This window comes from Eptesicus fuscus, chromosome 16 (genome assembly GCF_027574615.1).
Source record: "Eptesicus fuscus isolate TK198812 chromosome 16, DD_ASM_mEF_20220401, whole genome shotgun sequence".
Taxonomy (NCBI): Eukaryota; Metazoa; Chordata; class Mammalia; order Chiroptera; family Vespertilionidae; genus Eptesicus; species Eptesicus fuscus.
In genome coordinates, this window is record NC_072488.1 from 54,604,932 (window position 1) to 54,626,639 (window position 21,708).

At 45.4% G+C, this 21,708-nt stretch overlaps 1 protein-coding gene across 1 annotated transcript in view; it reads right to left on the reverse strand.

Moving 5' to 3' along the window:
- The window catches only part of POLR1A (RNA polymerase I subunit A), a 73,621-nt gene that overhangs the window by 36,634 nt on the left and 15,279 nt on the right, over nt 1-21,708 (reverse strand). Inside the window, exons 7-13 of the mRNA XM_008155919.3 lie at nt 17,659-17,745; nt 16,582-16,687; nt 16,123-16,285; nt 13,487-13,657; nt 13,229-13,351; nt 10,140-10,370; nt 4,970-5,224 (exon numbers count right to left, since the gene is read on the reverse strand). Of these exons, the coding sequence (XP_008154141.2) occupies nt 4,970-5,224; nt 10,140-10,370; nt 13,229-13,351; nt 13,487-13,657; nt 16,123-16,285; nt 16,582-16,687; nt 17,659-17,745 (1,136 nt within the window). The remainder of the gene's footprint in view (nt 1-4,969; nt 5,225-10,139; nt 10,371-13,228; nt 13,352-13,486; nt 13,658-16,122; nt 16,286-16,581; nt 16,688-17,658; nt 17,746-21,708) is intronic.

Genomic DNA, 21,708 nt, shown 5'->3' on the forward strand with positions numbered 1-21,708 from the left:
CCTGCTTAGGATCAAAAGACCATCTCTAAATAAAAAACCCAGATAATTGTAGCTATCTTATTACATTTAATATCACAGCAAAATGACATTACAAGTAATGTCTTTGGTCAGGATGCTCAGAGAATTAGGGTTTTCTATGACTTAAATCTTCTGGCTGACTAAGTAGAAGTCGGAAAACTATTCTCAAGCCCTGTTAAAAATAATTTCCACAAAGCACTGGCCCTCAATAAATTTAAGAAAGAAAAAAGTTACTTCACAAAGAAAAACATAAATAAAAAGTTTAACTATTTTCTGAAAAGAAATAAAGTCCCACTCATTTTAAGTAAACAGACAGTACACAACTCTATTATATATACTTACAAACAAACAAAAAATTTACTTTAATTGTGTATTATGTTTAGTTAAGGAAGAGTACCTGGAAATGTAAAAGGAATGGAAACATGAACAAAGAGAAATGAAGACAAAGAAAGATATACCAAAAACATTAAAAAATATATGGCTCTCCTAGTTTAACAAAACCACTTCTTGTTCTCTTAGGACATTGCCACCAAAATACTTCAATACATGCTGCATTTTTATAACCATTAGTAAAAATAAGGATTCCACCTCTTGGCATTAACACTAAGGACTTAATGAAATGTATCAAAAATTAAAAACTCTTTACCTAAAACAAAAGATACTGACTAAAAGTGAAGCAAATCCTCAGATCATTCCCTAGAATTTTTCACTATTTGTTAAACCAACTATGGTTAATTTATTAAGCCAATTATAAAGCTATTACAAAGGTTAAAAGACAAAAGTAGGAAGAGCATGGATACTTACAACATAAATTAAGGGATACACACACAAAAAAAAACTAGTAAAAAATAATGACAAAAACACAAGCATGAAGGGAGTGAGTAAAAACTATAGTGATTTTACAACATAATAAAGACCACATGTAACAAACTCACAGCTAACATCATACTCAACAGGGAAAAGATAGAAGTGTTTTTCTTAAGATTAGGAACAAGAAGGGATGTCCACTTTCACCACTCCTAATCAACATAGTACTAAAAGTAGCAGCCATAGCAATTAGACAAGAAAAAGAAATAAAAAGCATCCAAATTGGAAAGGGAGAAGTAAAATTGTCATTATTTGCAGACAACATGGTATTATACATAGAGAACCCTAAAGATGCCACCAAGAAACTACTAGAACTGTTAAGTTAATTCAGTACAGTAGCAGGATACAAAAACATTCAGAAATTGTTTGCATTTTTATACACCAATACTGAACTATCAGAAATGGAAACTAAGAAAACAATCCCATTTACAATTGCATCAAAAAGATAAAATACCTAGGAATAAATTTAACCAAGGGCCTGTACTCAGAAAACTGTAAGACACTGAAGAAAGAAATTGAAGAATATACCAATAAATGGAAGCATATACCATGTTCATGGATAGAAAGAATTAACATCAGAGCATCTATAGATTCAATGCAATCCCTATCAAAATATCAATGGCATTTTTCACAGAGCTAGAACAAATAATCCTAAAATTTATATGGACCCATAAAGAGCCCAAATAGCCATAGCAATATGGAGAAAGAAAAATGAAGTGTGAGGTATTATGCTATCTGTGCAAACTATACTAGAAGGCCATAGTAATCAAAACCACATGATACTACCATTGAAAAAAAAAGACACACAGATCAATTGAACAGAATAAAGAGTCCAGAAATAAACCAGCTATATGGTGAACTAATCTATGACAAAGTAGACAAGAATATACAATGGAATTAAGATAGTATATTAAATAAATGGTGTTGGGAAAATTGGACAGATACATGAAAAACAATGAAATTAGACCACTTTCTTACACCATACATAAGAATCAACTCAAAATGGATTAAAGACTTGAATGTAAGGCTCAAAACCATAAAATTCCTAGAAGAAAACATAGTTAGTAAATTCTGACATTTCTTAGCAATAATTTTTCTGATATGTCTCCTTGAGCAAGGACAACAAACAAACAAAAATAAACAAATGGGACTACATCAAACTAAAAAGTTTTGCACAAAGGAAATCATGGACAAAACAAAAAGACAATCCACTGAATGGCAGAACATATCCATCAATGATACATCTGAGAAGAGGTTAATTTCTAAAATATAAAGAACTCAGACAACTCAACACCAAAACACCAAACAATCCAATTAGAAAATGGGCAGAGGACCTGAATAGACACTTCTCCAAAGAAGACATACAGAAGGTCACAAATGAAAGAAATGGAGGAAAGCGTATGCCTGGATATAGAGTTCAAAACCACGGTTATAAGGTTTTTCAAGAATTTTCTAGAAAAGGCTGATAAATTTAGTGAGACCCTCGAGAATATGAAAAAGGACCAACTAGAAATTAAGCATACACTGACTGAAATAAAAAATAATATACAGAGATCCAACAGCAGACTAGAGGATCACAAGAATCAAGTCAAAGATTTGAAATACCAAGAAGCAAAAAACACCCAAGCAGAAAAGCAAAAAGAAAAAAGAATCCAAAAATATGAAGATAGTGTAAGGAGCCTCTGGGATAACTTCAAGCGTACCAACATCCGAATTATGAGGGTGCCAGAAGAAGAGAGAGAGCAAGATACTAAAAACCTATTTGAAGAAATAATGACCGAAAACTTCCCCCACCTGGTGAAAGAAATAGACTTACAAGTCCAGGAAGCACACAGAACCCCAAACAAAAGGAATCCAAAGAGGACCACACCAAGACGCATCATAATTAAAATGCCAAGAGAAATAGACAAAGAGAGAATATTAAAAGCAGCAAGAGAAAAACAGTTAGTTACCTACAAGGGAGGACCCATACAATTGTCAGCTGATTTCTCAACAGAAACTATGCAGGCCAGATGGGAGTGGCAAGAAATAGTCAAAGTGATGAACAGCAAGAACCTACAACCAAGATTACTCTACCCAGCAAAGCTATCATTCAGAATTGAAGGTCAGATAAAGAGCTTCACAGATAAGAAAAAGCTAAAGGAGTTCATCACCGCCAAACCAGTATTACATGAAATGCTGAAAGGTATTCTTTAAGAAGAGGAAGAAGAAGAAAAAGGTAAAGATAAAAATTATGAACAACAAATACATACTATCAACAAGTGAATTTGAAAACCAAGTGAATAAAAAATCTGATAAACAGAATAAACTGGTGAATATAATAGAATCAGGGGTATAGAAACGGAGTGGACTGACAATTCTCGGGGGGAAAGGGGTGTGGGGGGTGCGGGAAGAGACTGGACAAAAATCGTACACCTATGGATGAAGACAGTGGGAGGGGTAAGGGCAGAGGGCAGGGTGGGAACCAGTGGAGGGGAGCTATGGGGTGAAAAATGAGGAACAATTGTAATAATCTGAACAATAAAGATTAAATTTAAAAAAAAATAAAAAGAAGTAAAATTGCCAGTTATAAAAATAGTCAAGGGGTCCTGCCTACATGGCTTAGTCGTTAGAATGTCAGCCCTCAAACGGGGAGTGCTCAACAGATGAGCTTTTATTGACACGACTACCACAGCTATGACCACCAATGTTTTACATGAAAAGGAAAAAAGCCAATTTCCAAATTAATCGTATTATTCCAAGTGTATCTTCTAATTACTAGTCAAATTAGTAGTAAAAATTAGTAAAACTATTTCTTCTAATTTCTGAGTGACCTGAGTGGGCCCTAACTCTTCCTTCCTACTTTCAGACCTTCTCTAATCAACAGCTGGCTAAAGTGGGCAGAGGAGGGAAATGAAGTTAAACTCAAACATCTGGGTCCACATGAAGCTACTGTGGTGTGTCTGCTGGGAAAAGAAGCTGGGATACTAGGCCCCTGGCCACATGCCTGACTCCCAGGGAGGCAGATGAGATGGGGAAAGAATAGTTCCCAGAGGAGAGGGCGCTAATTGATGCTGGACATCTCTGAGCAGCCTCCAGTGATCCCTGAGTGCAAAGGTCTCTATCCCTTCTGCAGAAGGCGGGCAGGGCCCATAGAGGGGATACGAATAAAACCCCAGAGAACCTGGGAGCTCCTGTACTTCCTCGTGCTTCTCAGCTGTGTCCAGGGGCAAGCAACAACACTCTTGTGTAAATGTGGACATCAACAGCACCTACTCCACCCTCTGCCGGAGGGTGAAAGGAGAAGCCTCCAAAGTCCTTTGCAGTGCCTGGCGCTGAAAAAGTACTTGGAAATGGTAGCCACAATCCTATTGCTATCACTACTAGTTCTTTCATACTCCACCACAGTCCAAGTGAATGATGTGTTATTGTGAATCACTGTGATGCAAAGGCTTATAATTTAAAAGACCTCAGGCCTTTGGGTAAGGGGTGAGGGGGGACTGGCTCTTTCCCCACTCTGTTCCTCCCCTGAGCATGCTGACTCGGGCCTCTGCCACTTAATGGGAATGTGTCATCTGGCCAGGCCAGGGGGAGGGAAGCTGCATTCCCAGGGTTCCTCTGGACGGCCGTGTTCACATGGGTCTGCCTCTGAGAACCAACCTCGGAATGAGAAGGAAGGGGCTCAAAGAGGAGAGGCCTCCGTGGCCTGGAAGAACTCTCATTCAGCCCTTGGAGTTGTCTCTTAAAACTCACGCATATCAGAATTCAAAGGATCAAAGTCGTCTGAGAACCATGGGGACCAGCACAGTTGGGATGCTACTCCTTGCCAAGGGTAATAAACATAAGACTGGAAGACAAGACCTATTATGTAACTTTTGGTGATGAATCTTATGATTTCTACTTTTAAGAGGCAGCAACACAGAAACCTTTCCCTGGCTCTAACCAACTAGAGGGCCGAAACCCCACCTGGAGGAAGCCAGGACCCTAGGATCCACATGCTTCTGCCCTGAGCTGTCCCTTGACCCCAGGAGCTGTAGAGGGCCCAGATCAAAAGGGCCACGCTGTGCCAGCGATGACTGCGGACCAGCCTCAAGGTCAGACCTACCTTGGGAACAAGGTACTGCTGATCTGTGCAGGCCAGGACGTAGGCCTCGGCCCGGCCCAGTTCACTCTGGGGGAAGTGGGCATTCATCTCGTCTCCATCAAAGTCAGCGTTATAGGCCTTGCAGTTGGCGTAGTGGAGCCGGAGGACTTTCTCTCCGGGCAGGATGCGGGCGCGGTGCGCCTGGATGGAAGGTCTGTGCAGGGTGGGCTGTCGGTTCAGCAGGAGAATGTCCCCGTTCTTCACGTGCCGGCACACCTGGGCCAGAGCGTAGGACAGACTGTGATCAGCGGCAACTTCAACATCATTACCACTATCCCAAGAGCTCACCTCAGCCTGGACGAGAATGTTTCTGTCTCATGCTTTATTCAACCAAATAAAAGAGAATTTTTAGTCTGGAGCAAAATTCTAAAAATCTTTGAGAAATAGCTGCTGGTCCCTCTGGTGCTTTGAGAAATCGCTACTAGTCCAGCATAGCTCCATCTGGGCTCTGGGCTCAGGTATAGCAACAGACAAGGCTCCAGGCCCCTGTCCAGGTATCTCTGTCTCCTTCAGAGATGCATGGCCTTTCTGGAGTCTTGAATTCCTCAGAGAATTAATCTGAAGAAAGAAATGAACACTTCTGAAGGCAGCATATCTGGATAGAATCCTAAGAGCCCTGGGTTTGAAAGGATTTGGCAGAACTCTAGCATCCCCTCACCCCCGACGCTCACACATGAGTATGTTACTCTAAGTATAAATTCCACATTTTACAAATACCTTGCCCAACCTCATACAGCAGAGCCAGGACCGCTGGGGTTCTTGATTCCCAGTACACTCAAAAAATTATTAAAAAGTTTAAATTGCCATAGGCTTTGGGAAAGCAATTTGAAAATATGTTCTAGAACATTTAAAACTCATTTCCTTTTGGCCTTTCAGAAGAAAAAGAGTGCCAATGCATGGTTATATAAACACTGTTTATGTAGCACACTGTTTTCAGTGGCAAACACTGAAAATAATCTGGCTGCCCCACTGAAGGGCCCAGGGGAATAAATCATGGTGTACACTATGGAATATTATGCAGTGATGAAAAGGGCCGAGTTAAATCTCTACTAGTCCTGAAGTGATGGCAATAATGTATTCCAGTGTAAAAAACATATCTAGGTACTGTCTACAGTGACAGAATGAGGCAATTTAAAACCCACCCCATCTCTGTACATGTTTATATACACAAGGGAAAAGGGGGCTTGGATTCTCAACAACCTGTTACTCTGGTCTCCTCAGGGGCAGGGGCACATGGGGAAGGAGAGTAAGGCACAGATTATCATTATGTTATTTTTATTACCTTTATACATCTGATTATTGCTCATGTTACAATGAGCATTTATTTACCTCTACAAGAGTATTTAAAAAGATCTTAAACTATTTTTGAAGAAAGCAAGAACTATTGCACAATAGGTATGCTCACTATGAGGGAAAAACAGAAAACAGACTAATTTGAAGAGAATAAAAACCACAACTAATTTTACTCCTTAAAGATAACCATCATTTCTGCTTTTTCCCTCTCACAGATATGTTATTGGTCATGTCCTCCTGACAGAACACCTCCCTCCACAAAGCTGGCTTTAATATTAGGCTCATTAAGCCTTTTACTGTCTTTATCTTATGTTACATTAACCATCGGGCTTCCTAAATGATAAATATACATGCTACTTTAAAAAACAAATGCATAGTCTGGCCGGTGTGGCTCAGTGGTTGTGTTAACCTATGAACCAGGAGGTCACGGTTCCATTCCCAATCAGGGCACATGCCCTGGTTGGAGGCTTGGCCCCTTGTAGAGGGCATGGAGGAGGCAGTCAATCAATGATTCTCTCTCATCACTGATGTTTCTCTCTCTCTCTCTCCCCCTTCCTCTCTGAAATCAATGAAAATATATTTTAAAAAAATAAAAATAAAGAACAAATGCATAAAGGCAACTGCTACTCCAACTAATCTGTATGCCCCCTAAGCAGCCAGGGGAATCATGGAGATGGGGTGAGACTTCTCTGCACCCCAAGTTTCCTCTAAATCCCAGCAGACAACAGGGTGGGGAACAGCAAATTATGACAAGGCCAGTGTAATCTTACGTTGTCCACATTTATGCAGCTGCATCAGAAGGTTGGAGACAGAGGGGCTAGAGGTTACGAGAGATGCTCCCCACCTCCCTCCCCCGATTCCTCCTCCCCTGAGCGGAAGGTTTCCTCCAGCTCAGGAAGGACGGGGAAAACCCCTCACATCCTGAAAGGCAGGCCCAAGAGCACCTGGTAGAGTCAGTCTTTCTGCTCCCTGAGAAATCCCAACTCCGCCTTCCTGCCCCCACATCCATGTTTCCAAGGAGACCTGGATTCTGAAGATCCCCATGAGCATTTGCGCAGGGCATGCCCCGAAGCCTGAGCTGACTTTCAAGGTCATATTTCCTTAGGCTCTCAAGGGAGAAATTGCTGGACCTGTGGCCCAGGCCCAAACCTCCAGGCTGGGCCTTGGATCTGAGTCTCACAGCTTCGACACATCCTCCAGTATAAGCAAAGCCCACAGCTGGGAAGGCACGCAGGCCAGACCGGCAGGCACCAGCCAATCCAAACAGAAACCCTGGAGCACAGGGTGTTCCCCTGGCCAACGCAAACCTGAGGCCCTTCCTTTCTCTTGTCTCTAAATAAACATTGCAGTGAAAATTAGTGTGCCCAGTGCCCGGGTCAGAGCTTTCAGAGGCAGACCCGGAGCCAAAGTCAGCTTCTGGCAGACTGCTGGGCTGAGAACTACGACTCAACCCTCCTGGCCACTTCCTCCTCCATTTACAAGGCCCACGGAAGCAGCAGAGACATCACACCTCCCAGGAAATAGGTCTCCCAGCCACCCTTTCCCCTTCTCTCTTAACCCTCTCATCCTCACCAGGACCTGTCACTTCACCCAGCCCTAGCCTGGTCCTGATCCATACACAACGCCATTAACCAAAGTCCTTACAAATTGCAAATAGGCTGTAAGTGCACGCGTATTTGGTGAAATGTGTAAGTATATGTGACATTATTGAGATTTTGGAGAATAGAGATAATCATCCTGCCCCATCTGGTTTGGCTCAGTGGTTACAGCATTGGCCCTCGGACTGAAAGGTCGTGGGTTTGATTCTGGTCAAGGGCATGTCCCTTGGTTACAGGCTCGATCCCCAGCCCTGGTTAGGGCACATGCGAGAGGCAACAAATGAATGGATCTTCTCTCACATCGATGCTTCTCTCTCTCTCTGTCTCTCCCACTCCCTTCCACTCTCTCTAAAAATCAATGGAGAAAATATCCTCAGGTGAGGATTAATGACAACAACAAAAAGATAATCATCCTGAGTCCTCAGGTTCTGACGTAGGAACCACTTTTCTTTCATAAGTCCCTTCTTGCCTTTGCCCCTGGGCCACATCATCAGGTCTAATGGGGTCCCTTGCATCTCAGCCTCCTGAACCTCAGCCTGGATCCGTCCCTCCACAAGGGTTTCCTGTGGCCCTCACCTGTCTCCTAATGTCTCCAAACCCTCCCTCCAGTCCACCCTGCAACACTGCCCTCAGACTCCTTTCTTCTCAAGCTCACGTACATCAAGTCCCCATCTCCACTGCTATTCCCCTGCTATTGTGTCTGCCGCAGCACTTAACAGTGGGCAACACATTTAGCTCCAGGGTGGCGGGACCTTGTCTCTGGTGACTGGCAAAGGGCAGCATGTAGCAGCAGTGGACCCCACTCTGCTTTCCTCTCTCAACTTTTCTCTCAAAATTTCCTACTGAGGCTGTTTCACATGCTCGACTTGAGTTTACTGTAAATTCAATGAAATACACCTGGACTTCTCTTGCACCTCTCACCTCTCCTAGAAAAACACCAAGCACTTAAAGAGAGCAGAATAACCTGTGAGCCTAAACACAAATCTGAATGCACTAGAAAGAAAAGTTGGTGACTTGTTCTGCTTCTGCATGTGTCCCCTGCCACCAAAGTGGAAACCACGTGGCACGTTACTGCTCTGCCTCGGGAGAGCTGAAAACGGGAGGAAGCAGACGACAGTCTTGGTGAAGAATGGTGGAAACCTTGTTGGTCCCACAAAAATGCCAAAAGTGCTTCCTTTTCCTCTGTTTCTCTTCCAAAGTTCTTTCAGGGCTGAGCAAACAACAATGCACTGACTCATTGCTAAAGACCCAGTCAGCCCCCCGACGCTGGGCTGTCAGTGAGAAACCCAGACTGAATCTATAGAACTCTAACAACTTCTGCCACAATCATCTGCTACCCTCTGCCGGCACGAATGGCTATTATTTGACAAATGCTGTCACCTGCTGATTTCACGCTCTCAGCCAACATAGCTAGTCAGTCCTTTACTTTTAGCAGTGGAGCCTAGATAAGACTCAGGATCCCTTAAAAAGGTACCACAGACCAACACCAGCAACTGCCTGAAACTGAAGCAGCCGATAAAACCTGTCAGTTATCACTGACAGAATGTTTCCTTCCTTTGGGGCAGTTCTCGAACTTTAGCATGCAGAGAAACCCTCCAGAGAGCGTGTGAAAACACAAACACCTGGGCCCCATTCCCAGCGATTCCAGTTCTGTAGGTGAGGGGCAGGGAGAGGGGGGCGGGACACATCTATTTCTCTCAAGCTCCAGGAATGCTGATGATGATCTGAGCACCACCCTCTGCGTAGCCCTAGTCAAGGACAGCAAATTCTCCTGCTGATGCCACAACTGAGTTTGTATTAAAGAGCTTTCTTGAACTCCTGATGTGTGCCCAGCACTGTGCTGCAAGGTGTGAGACAGCCAAATGAAGCCTTAATCCTGGTGTCAGGGGCCCAGGAGCTTCGGTTCCAGCTGAGAGATAGAGTAAGCACCATGAAGCCCCTAAGGAACACCCACATGTGGGAGAAGCTTTATCTCGGGGAGGCAGAAACTGCTCACACAGCATCCCCACAGCCAGCACTCACTGCAGCCCCAGCATCCCCTCAGCCAGCACTCACTGCAGCCCCAGCATCCCTTCAGCCAGCACTCACTGCAGCCCCAGCATCCCCACAGCCAGCACTCACTGCAGCCCCAGCATCCCCTCAGCCAGCACTCACTGCAGCCCCAGCATCCCCTCAGCCAGCACTCACTGTAGCCATAGCCAACAGCCAGCACTCACTGATCAAATCTGCCCACTACTCACAATTTTTGTCCCCTGGGGTTTCGGTGCCCCGGTGGCCGGTGTCAGGAGCTGTTTAGCCACGGCTTCCCGTTGGGTTAGGTCCACAGCGCTCAGGGCTGTGCGACTGCCGTCCTCATTGATGACCATGGAGGCTCCCGGGTGCACATTGGGGCCATTGATGACTGCTTGCCTCAGTTCCTGAACGTTCCAGGGGGTAACTGGCTGAGGGTAGGTCAGTTTTGTGGCAAACACCTGAAAATGATGAATGGATATAAAAACTCAGGGTGGGCAAGAAAGGTTACATGGACCCGAAGTCTGACTCAACAAGCTGTGTGACTTTTTCTCAAAGACGTGCAGGTGCGGTCTTATCCAAAAAAGGTTCTTTAAGGAGGAAAGCAGCATCCTGTCTTTTCCACAGGCCATATCTCCATATTCGAGGCCTGAAGGCAGGGGTGAGGAACTGTTTTTCTGCCAAGGGCCATTTAGATATTTATAACATCATTCGAGGGCCATACAAAATTAACTTAAAAATCAGCCTGCTAGCCTGGCTGGCATGGCTCAGTGATTGAGCATTAGATATGAACCAGGAGGTCACTGGTTCAATTCCCCGTTAGGGCACATGCCTGGGTTTCGGGCTCAATCCCCAGTAGAGGATGTGCAAGAGGCAGCCAATTCATGATTCTCTCTCATCATTGATGTTTCTATCTCTCTTTCCCTCTCCCTTCCTCTCTGAAATCAATTAAAAAGTATTTTTAAAAATGAGCCTGCTATATTTAATTGACTCACCTCCAATGCCTTGGCAGGGCCAGACCAAATGATTTCTCAGGCCTTATATGGCCCAGGGGCCAGATGTTTCCCACCCCTGTCTTAAGGGAACAGAGTTTGGGCCCTGTCCCAGAAGTCTGTCTGAAGAGAATGATCTGAATGTTGCCTTCTACACATAAGAATTTTTTTTAATTTGAGATATTTATTTGTAAGGATATATGTACCTATATGTCCACTACAGCATTTTTCACAGACCCATTCTTTCTTTTTTACTGATTTGAGAGAGAAAGGGAGAGATAGAAACATCAATCGGCTGCCTCCTGCATGCCCTCTACTGGGGATGGAGCCCGAAACTTGGGCATGTGCCCTGACCAGGAATCAAACTGTGACCTTTTGGTTTATGGGTTGATACTTAACCACTGACCCACATTGGCTGGACATGTAAGAATTTTTTAACCCATTCTAAAACATCATCATTTCCTCCTCTGCCAATAAATTCATGGACCCCAAAGGGAACACAGAATGGGACACTAGCTTAAGAGAGGTGGCGAGTGCTGGCCTTCAAGTACCACCACACCCCAGCAGGCATTACCAATTGATTGAGGCTCTTGCCCTGCGCCCAGACACGGCACCAGGATCTTTTTACTCGGCAGCTCCGGCAGCCACCACAGTCAAGGTGGCAGCGGAAACCAACTCGGCTTCCTGAGATGACGCAGCGCCCCACTGAACACGGACTGCAGTACGTCCACTCCAAGGAAAACAAGTTCCCTGCTTCAGGGAGTTTCTGAGCTACTGAATATTCTAAACTCTGTGATGCTTCTAAACGCACATAAATACCTTGGAGAGTCTGAGTCCTACGTAAGGGACCTTGTTGAATTTTGTCCCGTTCTCGGCCCCAACAGCACCTTGTGAGCGGCCTTCCTACGTTCCCTTCCCGTAGCCTGCTCTACTTTCGCTGATGCACTGACACTGCCTGAGTGTTTCGCTCCTGTGTACCTGTTTGTGTGTCTCCACCGCTGGCATGTGAGCTTCACGCGGGACACTCTAGTCTATGGGGTTCACTACTGAGTCGTATTTCACCTCCTTTGCTCCCGTAACACCTCTCCACAGGTGCCGGGGGAAGGGTGTACCACAAGGACCAAGAGCAGTTTCACACGCTCTGCTCCTCACAGCCACCAGTGAGCAACCCTGGGCCTCCATGGCCCTGAGACCAGAGGCAGGATGGGGGGGGAGGGGGCCTTAAGGTAACTTCCGAGTCCCCGTAAGGGGACAGCCATTACCAAATGAGCTCAAATCGATCCAAGAACGAGGCCTGGCAGCTCTGAATGTGGAAAGAGAAGGCAGCACTAACAGTCTCTCCCAAACCTGGGACACTCTAGGCACCACGAGGCCAAAGCCAAGAGGGGCAGCCCCTGCCCTCTGCCCAGAAAAAGCAACCAACCAGGTGTGGCCTCTCTTCCCGGGGCCTCAGACTCATGGGCATCACCACTGGCTCCATGATGCCATTCCCAGCAATGACCTAATGTTCCCAGAATGTGGTGGGCACAGGGCTGAATGTCCCCTGACTCTCGTCCCCTCGACCGTCATGGCCTTGCTGAGGAAGCCCTAGTGTGCCAGGAGAGAGGAGGCAGAGAGCTCCACTCATTCCCAGCACTCCCCCGAGAGCAGCAGCAGCCGGGCAGTGCATGCAGAAATGACACTCTCCACGGAGGGAATTAAACCATCTTCATTATTACTGACCTCAAGGCCCATTAAGGAGGAAGCCGATTAAAGGGCTGCTGCTAATGAGCACCACGGCTTGCACTGGTGGGGAAGTGAGAACGGAAACTGGCTCCCTAAGGAAACACTAATGGGTGGAAGGGGTGAACCGCTTACCCAGAGGAAGTGGGAGGATGGACGGCTCACACACGCCTCCTCTCTGGCAGCGCGCTCTCCTCCCTCTCCCTGGCAACCAAGGCACACATCCCTGACTCCTGGCACCAGGCGAGTCCATGGGATGAAATCCCCTTCCCTGTTGTGCAGCCATGCTGACTAGGAAGGAGGGTGTGAAGACTAGGCCAAGACAGGCAGAGGGAAGAGATGCGGGTGGGACGTGGAACACCCGACAGTCAGCTCCCTGGTGGCCCAGGAGTGAGTCTTCCTTAGAGGGGGAAGGTGTTTGGAGACCTGGCAAGGAGTGAGAGCAATGCCATCACACAGACTCGCATCCCCTCCAAACGACTTAACCAGGAAGAGGAAGCTGTCCCTCCTCAAGTCACACAACCTGCCACACTCCTTCCCTCCAGCCCTCCTCCACACTCCCATCTGCCGCCCAACAGCAGCAAACATGGCCCCTCCGCACACACCATGGGGATTCCGATTTCGTTGGTGTTGATGTACATGTCTGGGCAGATGACGGAACGGGCCGCGTAGTCTACTCGCTTTCCCATCATGTGCTTTCGGAATAAGCCCTCCTTCTTCTCGAGGATCTATTTGGGGGGAAGGGGAGTCCAAAGAAGGCATTTAAAAAAATAATCAAGTATGTTTATTATTTTCTTGGTTCAATACAAATGCTTATTATTTGACCCCTTCAGATAGCAATGGGAATCCAACTTATTGCTCACCTGTCTAATGCCAGGATACTTTTCCGTCATTAATTTGTCCATCTCGCTATCAAACACAATATTGACGTGGCTCTGAAGGCGAATCCAAATGTTGTAAAGTTTGTCTGTGAGGGACTGGCCTGGAAGCATACTCAAAAAGGATCGGTCCATCCCATTCGAAGAGTCTTTTTCCTGGCAAGACAACCAAGAAAACAAGCATGATGGAAAACCCTCAGAAATGCAGGCTTGGTTTTATTTTTCTTGCTTACTCTAGCGTCAGTTCACATCCATGAAACATGAGCCCCATTACATACTTCCCAGCCAGTCTCTTTCCAGTAGTAAAATGAACTCAATGTTATAAGCAGGCTTCTTTCTTTTCTTTTAGGCCAACACACATTCATTATCTCACAGTTCTGTGTCAGGAATCTGGGCACAGCTTCACTGGCTTTTGTGCTTCAGTGTCTCCCAGGCTGTGATGCCATCGGCCAGTGCTGGGCTCTCATGTGAAGGTTCGCTGGGGACGGATCTAACTCTAAGCTGACATGGTTGTTGGCCGAATTCCATTTCTCAAGGGCTGCCAGACTGAGCCTCAGTTCCTAGTCGGCTGCACCTTCAATTATTTGCCCTGTGGGTTCTCTAACATGGTAGCTTGTTTCATCAAACTGCTAGCAGCAGTTGCTGAAGTCCCTTAATGTCTCATTTTTAAGGCGACCCTAGAAATTCTTCCCCCATCCATACTCTTTTTATGAAACTGTTATCCTGCCAGGTAACGGATTCTCAGACGGAGTTACAGCTACATTTACGATCTTGGAAAAACTTGATCCAAAGCACTTACAAAAATGCAGGTGGAAAATTTCTTAGAAGGAAAAAACGTTTGCCATATGATTTTTTATATCATTAGTCAGGATGTGGGTCCCCGATTGGGCTATGTCGAGGGGCTGGCTGATCTCCAAGCTTCATTGGAATATTTATCCAATCCTTTTCTGTCCCTGGCTCTGCCTCCTTCTCTTCTCCCTCCTGCTAGGAGATAGGCCCTGAGGCCTTAAGTTGCCTAAGAGCACCACCTACTGATACTGTCCAGCCACAACTGGGCCCATCCAGCTGAGGATGACACAGGAGCTGACAGAGGGTTCCATGTCCCTCAGTGTGGGTCCGATGAGAGAGGAAACCTGGAAGTGTGTTGGAAGAGGGCAGAGGAAGGGTGAAGACCCGGTACACGGGAATGCTGCGGAAGCCATTAGTGATGAAGTAGGCTTGTCCTCAACCTGAGAACAGAGGGGCGTCCTGAGTTACAGGGAGGGATGGATGTATTTTCTGCTCTGGCTGAGGCAGGGAGAGATGGTCACCTGTACGACGACAGGTGACTTCAGCTAACAGGATCTTAGGAATCAGTGAGGATACTGTTTACTTCTTCAGAGACTCAGCTTTTTTGTTGTTGTTGTTTGTGGGTTTTTTGACAAGGGACTACCTTATTTTTAAGGGACATCAAAATAAAGTTCTAATCCCTGGTCACTGGACCTGGCTGTCCTATTGCTTTCTCCTCCAAACTGGACTAGGGCCTGAAGATGGCCGATTTCTCTTAAACTTGGGATTTTTAAAAGCACACCTACACTGCCCTGGCTGGTTAGAGTGGCGGCCTGCACACCTAAGGGTCGAGGGTTTGATTCCTGGTCAAAGGTACGTACCTGGGTTGTAGTTCGATCCCTAGCCCCAGTTGGGGTGCATGCAGGAGGCAACCAAATGATGTGTCTCTCTCACATGGACGTTTCTTTCTCTCTCCCTCTGCGCCCCCTTCCACTCTCTCTAAAAACCCATGGAAAAAATATCCTCAAGTGGGGATTAACAACAACAACAACAAACAAAAGCTCACCTACAGTGCAGATCAGAAACTTAAGGAACCCAAAGAAAGCCCAAGGAGAAAGGCTGGGTAACAACTGCGTGTCCAGGACAAGTGCTGGCGCCACCTGGTGATGGGCCTCGTTCATAGCAGGACTGTTGCGGCAGCTAGCAGGGAGCCTGAGCCCAGTCTCCTCAGGCCTGAGAAAGCCCTTCCTACTGGCACCCAGCGCTGGGCAGGACCTCAGTGACGTCAGCAAGCCTTCCTATACCCACTGACCACCTGGCACACTGAAGGGCTCGAGAAGTGTTTGCTGAAATGGAAAAACTGAATTCAGCTCCACCACCTATGAGTAGGAAGCTGAGGCCCCAAACCTCACAGTCCTATTCAGGGAAGTTCCTAGAATCTACAACACTGCCTTCCTGACCCCAGTGCTGGAGATCTTAATGAGCCAAACCACTGGGTGAGTTGGGGTCTGGATTGTAACCCAGGAGGAACATTTTCAGGGCCCAAGGGAAGCAAACTCTTCTTTCTAGAGCTGCCAAGGGTAGGTGGCCCAGAACAACCTATGTATAAAACCTCATGGCAGACCAAACCCATGTTACAGTAGAGGTGAGTCCACAAAATTAAAGCAACTCAACCAAGGTCACTGGGGTGAACTCAGACCTTTCCATGTTCAGACCGGGCTTTCCCCAACATTACCTATGTTTTCCAAACTGAGCCCAACCAGCCCCTCCCAGCACCCACAGCATTCTGCATCCACTGGAGAGTTAGAACTCAGCGTGGTCATTTATGACATCAGCTCCAAGACAGCCCTGACCTCATCTGTGGCAGGTGCTGCCACCTCCCATGGCAGCTCCTGTTCTTGGGCCATCAATGCCAGAAGCTTTCGGATCAGAACCACGTCCTTCATGACAGCCTGCAAATTCACCGTCTGGCCATTCGTAAACATCTGGTCCCCCAAGCGATTGACAGGACGATACCTGCAGGGGGACACACGGAATCAGTGAATGTTTAGTGTGGGGGAAGGGTCATGTTCTTCAGCCTCTCCCCCATCCCTACTATAAGCATCTCAAACCCCACCACACTCAAAGGACAACCAACATTCCTACCACATTCAGGACAAACGGGAGGGAAATTCTCCCACCACCTGCCGCCTGGAAGCAGAACTGCTGTTCTATTTCTCCGTGCCCGCCACCCTTCCATCCTCTCCCGAGGCCACATTCAGTTACCCAGTGCACCTTCTCCAGGTGAAATAAAGTCAACTAAAGGGCATCACCTTGAGGGTGGCACCACCAAGAAATCCAGGAAGAACATAGTGGGGTTGAATCTAGACTCCATGTCAACATCTTCCAGTCCCGAAAAAAGGAAGTTCAGAAAGAATCCTGTGTTTGAAATGAACCAAAAAGATCATTTAAATCTATGTTGGAACATGATGGATAAAATGTTTTACTAATTGAACTAAAAAATACAACGCACCAGAATATAGGACAATATGTAGAATAAAATCAATTTTTCTTTATAAAAATGAGAAAAAATAGCCTCTGAGAGCCTGCACACAGATGTTACTACGGGTACAACAGTGCTTAGCCCAGGGGTTGAAATGGGGAGGGATGGGAAATAAAAAAGGCCACTTGTCTCAGACTTATACACACATGTACACAATTATTTTGGTGTTTATAAAACATATATTTGAAATATGGGGGGGGGGGGGGAAATCAAACCAAAAAAGTTAGCCTTAAAATCAAAACAAAATCCCTGCACACTGATGCTACCAAGAGGGCTCTTCTGTGGATTCAAAGCTAATATTCCAGTGACCTTAAAGAAAACGCAGGGAGACTGAATAAAATGCGTCAGGGCCTGCCACATACACCACCACGGTACCCTGAGTGCCCTTTTCCTGCCCCTGACAAAGCTTGGCACCAGTTTCATTGTTAAGTGCTTATCCTCACACAATGGTTACACCAGTGTTCCAGAACACACTCTCAGAGGTGGGTGACATGAAGGTGTGGGGATACTGCATAGGTTTTGTTATACACTCAAAAGGGAAGGATTTTCCTTTCTGTAGGGAGTTAAGATATAACAATCCTAATTAAAACTACATATTAAAGTTCATTTTTTGATTTGCAGAAGGAATGTCCATAGAAACCTCACAGTTGGAGGTTAAGGCCTTCTCCTTTCCATAATGCATCAATGACAATGGACCTGAAGGCTGACCCTAACCTATGCATTGGCTTCAGGAGAGATTTACAATAACCACAACTTTGAAAAAACTAAAGTAGTAAGGCAGGGTAATGAGCCCAGGGAATGAGAGCCAGGAGGAGATAAAGCGTTATCCTTTCGGCTGGTGCAGCACCTTCGTTCTTCCAAAGGGCGCTGAGATGCTCTCGTGCGCCGGTGGGTGTCAGGTACCCTCGTTTTCCCATTTGGGCTTCCTCAATTCCTGGAGCAGAGGAGGGAAACAGGTTAAGTCAATATCAGGCACTCCTTTTGCACTGGGATTTATCAATTCTTTCGCCCCATCCTGCCAAGCCTGCAATTTGATCATAAAAACTCTAGGACAGCATAGCCTCAGCTCTGCATATTTCCCCCCTTAATCTAATTTTTAAAGTCATGAGAACAATGTAACTACCTTTATAAAATCAACAGAGCAAAAGAAAAAAACCCCACCCACCATTCCATCACATTACATTATATCACTATTATCACCTTTATGTATCCCTTTCCATGCTTCGGTTTAAGCAGTGTGTTAGACCACTGTCATGTGAACCATGGATTTACTTGTATACTTGGCTCTTGTGAGCATGTTGCCTGGCCATCATTTTTAATGGCTGCATGAAAATCTGCTCAGAGGATGTTTTCTGAAGTGACTTAACCATACTTTTATAGTTGGACATGTGGGTTTTTTACTATTATAAGTAACATTGTGTTTTAAAAAAAACGTGTATGCACATGGCTTTTACAAGAAATGTTCACTGAAATAGAATTATAGGTAAATGGACATGAACATTTTTTTAAAACAGTTGTTGATTCCTTTAAAAAAATGTTTTTATTGATTTCAGAGAGGAAGGGAGAGGGAAAGAGATAGAAACATCAATGATGAGAAAGACTTATCGGTTGGCTGCCTCCTGCACGCCCCCCACTGGGGATGGAGCCCGCAACCTGGGCATATGTCCTGACCAGGAATCAAGCCATGACCTCCCAGTTCATGGGTCCATGCTCAACCATCGAGCCACACCAACTGGGCATGAACATTTTTATGGGTATCTGCATACTTCATTTCTTCTTATGTATATCAAAGTCTAGGACAGCATAGTCACAGCTCTGAATATTTTCCTCCTATGTGAGGAGTAGATTGGTTTTGGTTTCTCGGGTCAAGCAAAATCACTTTGGGATACTATCAGCTATACCCAGGGTGGGTCAGAAAATCAGACCTGGGCTGCCACTTGGGAGGTCAGACTCCAGGCACTTAGATGGTTAACAAAGATACAAGTAATGTGAACGTCTAAGTTTAAAACTATCAACTTCTTCCAGGATACACTCATGGAAATTAAATATTGCTCCATCTTCCCTTTTTATGCACTCATCAGGGCAGGAACCCATCTTGTCTGTTCCTAGCACCTGACACAGTGCCCAGTACATTGTGTCAGACACTAAAAAGTTACTGGCCTGAATGCACATGTTCAAGATATGCTAAGATAATCTACATTTAAAAACCTCATTCTTTTGCCTTTTTCTATAGTTGTACAATCCAGCTTCATTTCACCTCCAATTCTCTAATTAGTTTCTTGACCATCCGCAAAGGTTACGTTATCACAAGTTCTTTTTTAAATTTTTTTAAATTGATATCAAAGAGAGGAAAGGGAGAGATAGATAAAAACATCAATAATGAGAATCATCGATCAGCTGCCTCCCACACCCCCCATGCCCCCTACTGAGGATCCATCCCACAACCCAGGCATGTGCCCTGACTGGGAATCAAACAGTGACCTCCTGGTTCATAGGCTGATGCTCAAGCACTGAACCACACTGGCTGGGCTGTTATCACAAGTTATTATCTATTCATTATTATCCAAGTAACTTGGATAATAATGAATAGATATACCATAATTTAGTTAACTATTCCCTATTAATAGGCATTTAAGCCATTTCCAATTTTAAACTACTTAAACAACACTGTGGGTATTCTTAGGACAAAGTCATAGAAGCTGAATTGCTAGGTCAAGGAGTCTACATTTAACATTTTGATTCCTATAAAAGCAAAACATTTCAACCAGTTAATGTAACAGAAGGGAGTGGGGTTATGAAACAAAAAGGTGTTGACCTTCAGGAATAACCAAAGCATCGTATGTTCAGAAGGAAAAAAAGAGGATGCTATTAACCTAAGGAACAACTTTGTGGGCATTTCTGGAAACAACTCTCTGTGCTTTCTTTCCTCCTAAACAGGCTTGAAGGGCTGGGGAAGACCAGCTGAAGCTGCCGTCTCCCAGGCATGAAGTGCCCTCCCTCCCGCTCCCTCATTAAGGGACTACAGTTGTTCAATCACAGGATTCGAAGCAGAAGAGACCTGCAGGAAGCCACCACCTCGCATGGGCTGCACCCCTCCTAACAGCCTGCCAGAATGAAAGCTGCCTAGATGGGAGTTCAGCACATCGTGGCATGTGTTTCGTTCAGCTCTGAGAGCTGCCATGTGCAAAAGGAAGGTTATATAACTTGGGGAAGACTCAATCACAGTGGTGGAGCGTCTTGGCTATGAGAATTCTCATTTAAAAATGCTAATGTGGCTCTCGCCAGGTGGCTTGGTATGTTGGAGCATCATCCTGTACACCAAAAAGGTTGCAGTGCAGGTTCGATTCCCACTCAGGGTACCTACCTAGATTGTGGGTTCAATCCCAGGTCAGGGTGTGTGCGGGAAGCAGCCAATTGATGTTTCTCTCTCTTTCTCTTTCTCTCTCTCTCTCTCTCTCTCTCTCTCTCCCTCCCTCCCTCATCCTCCTACACTTCTCCCTTCCTCTTTAAAATCTAGAAACATATCCTTGGGTGAGGTTTTTAAAAATAATTTTTAAGCCGAGACCGGTTTGGCTCAGTGGATAGAGCGTCGGCCTGAGGACTCAAAGGTCCTGGGTTCGATTCCGGTCAAGGGCATGTACCTTGGTTGCGGGCACATCCCCAGTGGGGGGTGTGCAGGAGGCAGCTGATCGATGTTTCTCTCTCATCGATGTTTCTAGCTCTCTATCCCTCTCTCTTCCTCTCTGTAAAAAAAAAAATAATAAAAAAATAATAATAATTTTTAAAAAAAAATTAACAAAAAAATAAAATAAAAATGCTAGTGTGCACTGTGGGGCTCGAGGTGCACTCCGAGTGTATGTAGCACTTCACAAGCTATGGCTCTCCTCATGGGTGACTTGTTTGTGGGGACAACTGAGGCAGTCACTGCTTGGCTCCCTTCGGTATCAGGAATGTGGCCACATCACCTGCTCTCTGGAGTTACTGACCTGTGACCCCGGAAGCCTCCTCTGAGAGCGGAGGCCGCATGGTCAGGTCTCCACCCTGGCACTAAGCTCAGCCACAGCATGTTTCATGAGGCTGAGGGCCCAAAACGTAAACGTTTGTTAAATACTAAAAACCCAACCTAGAACCATGGAGGGCAACTGTTGGCTTGATTCTAACTCAGACTTTTGTTTGGCACCGTCATATTCTCATAGTTGTAGTGAGAGATTACTTCAAAGGATGGATTTGACAAAGACACTTAAACGGTGACTTATCTGTTACAGATATTTGCTCCAAAGAAACAGTTATCCTCTAGAACCCTGACCATCTTTGTTCTCAACTTGTGAACATTTTCTAAGGCACCCTAAGGAATAGAGCAGCAGTTCCCAGCCTTAAAAATTATTTTAAGGGCTATTTATAGGTAAGTGCAGAAAAATCTACCCTGTGGTTAACTATAAACCATTAAACAAAATTAAACAGGCTTTTAAAATGCAGTGTGGTGTCCTGGGTTGAATCCTGGAACATAAAAAGAACATTACTGGAAAAATTCAAATATAGCCTGTAGTTCATTAACAGCACTGCACCATGCTAATTCCTTAGTTTTGACAGGTGCACCATGGCAATCTCAGATGCTGCATTAGGGCAAACTGAGTAAAGAGTACATGGGAACTCTGTACTATCTTTGCAACCCTTCTGCAAGTCTAAAATTAGTCTAAAGTAAAAGGTTTTTTTAAAAAGTAATAAATGGATTTGTTACTGCTATGGTCTGAATGTTTGTGTCCCCCAAATCACAGGTGTTGAAATCCTAACCGCCAAGGTGAAGGTGTCAGGAGGCTTTGGGATGATTAGGTCATGAGGACGAACGCCCATGAATGGGACTGATGCCCTTATAAAGACCCCAGAGAGCTCCCTTGCC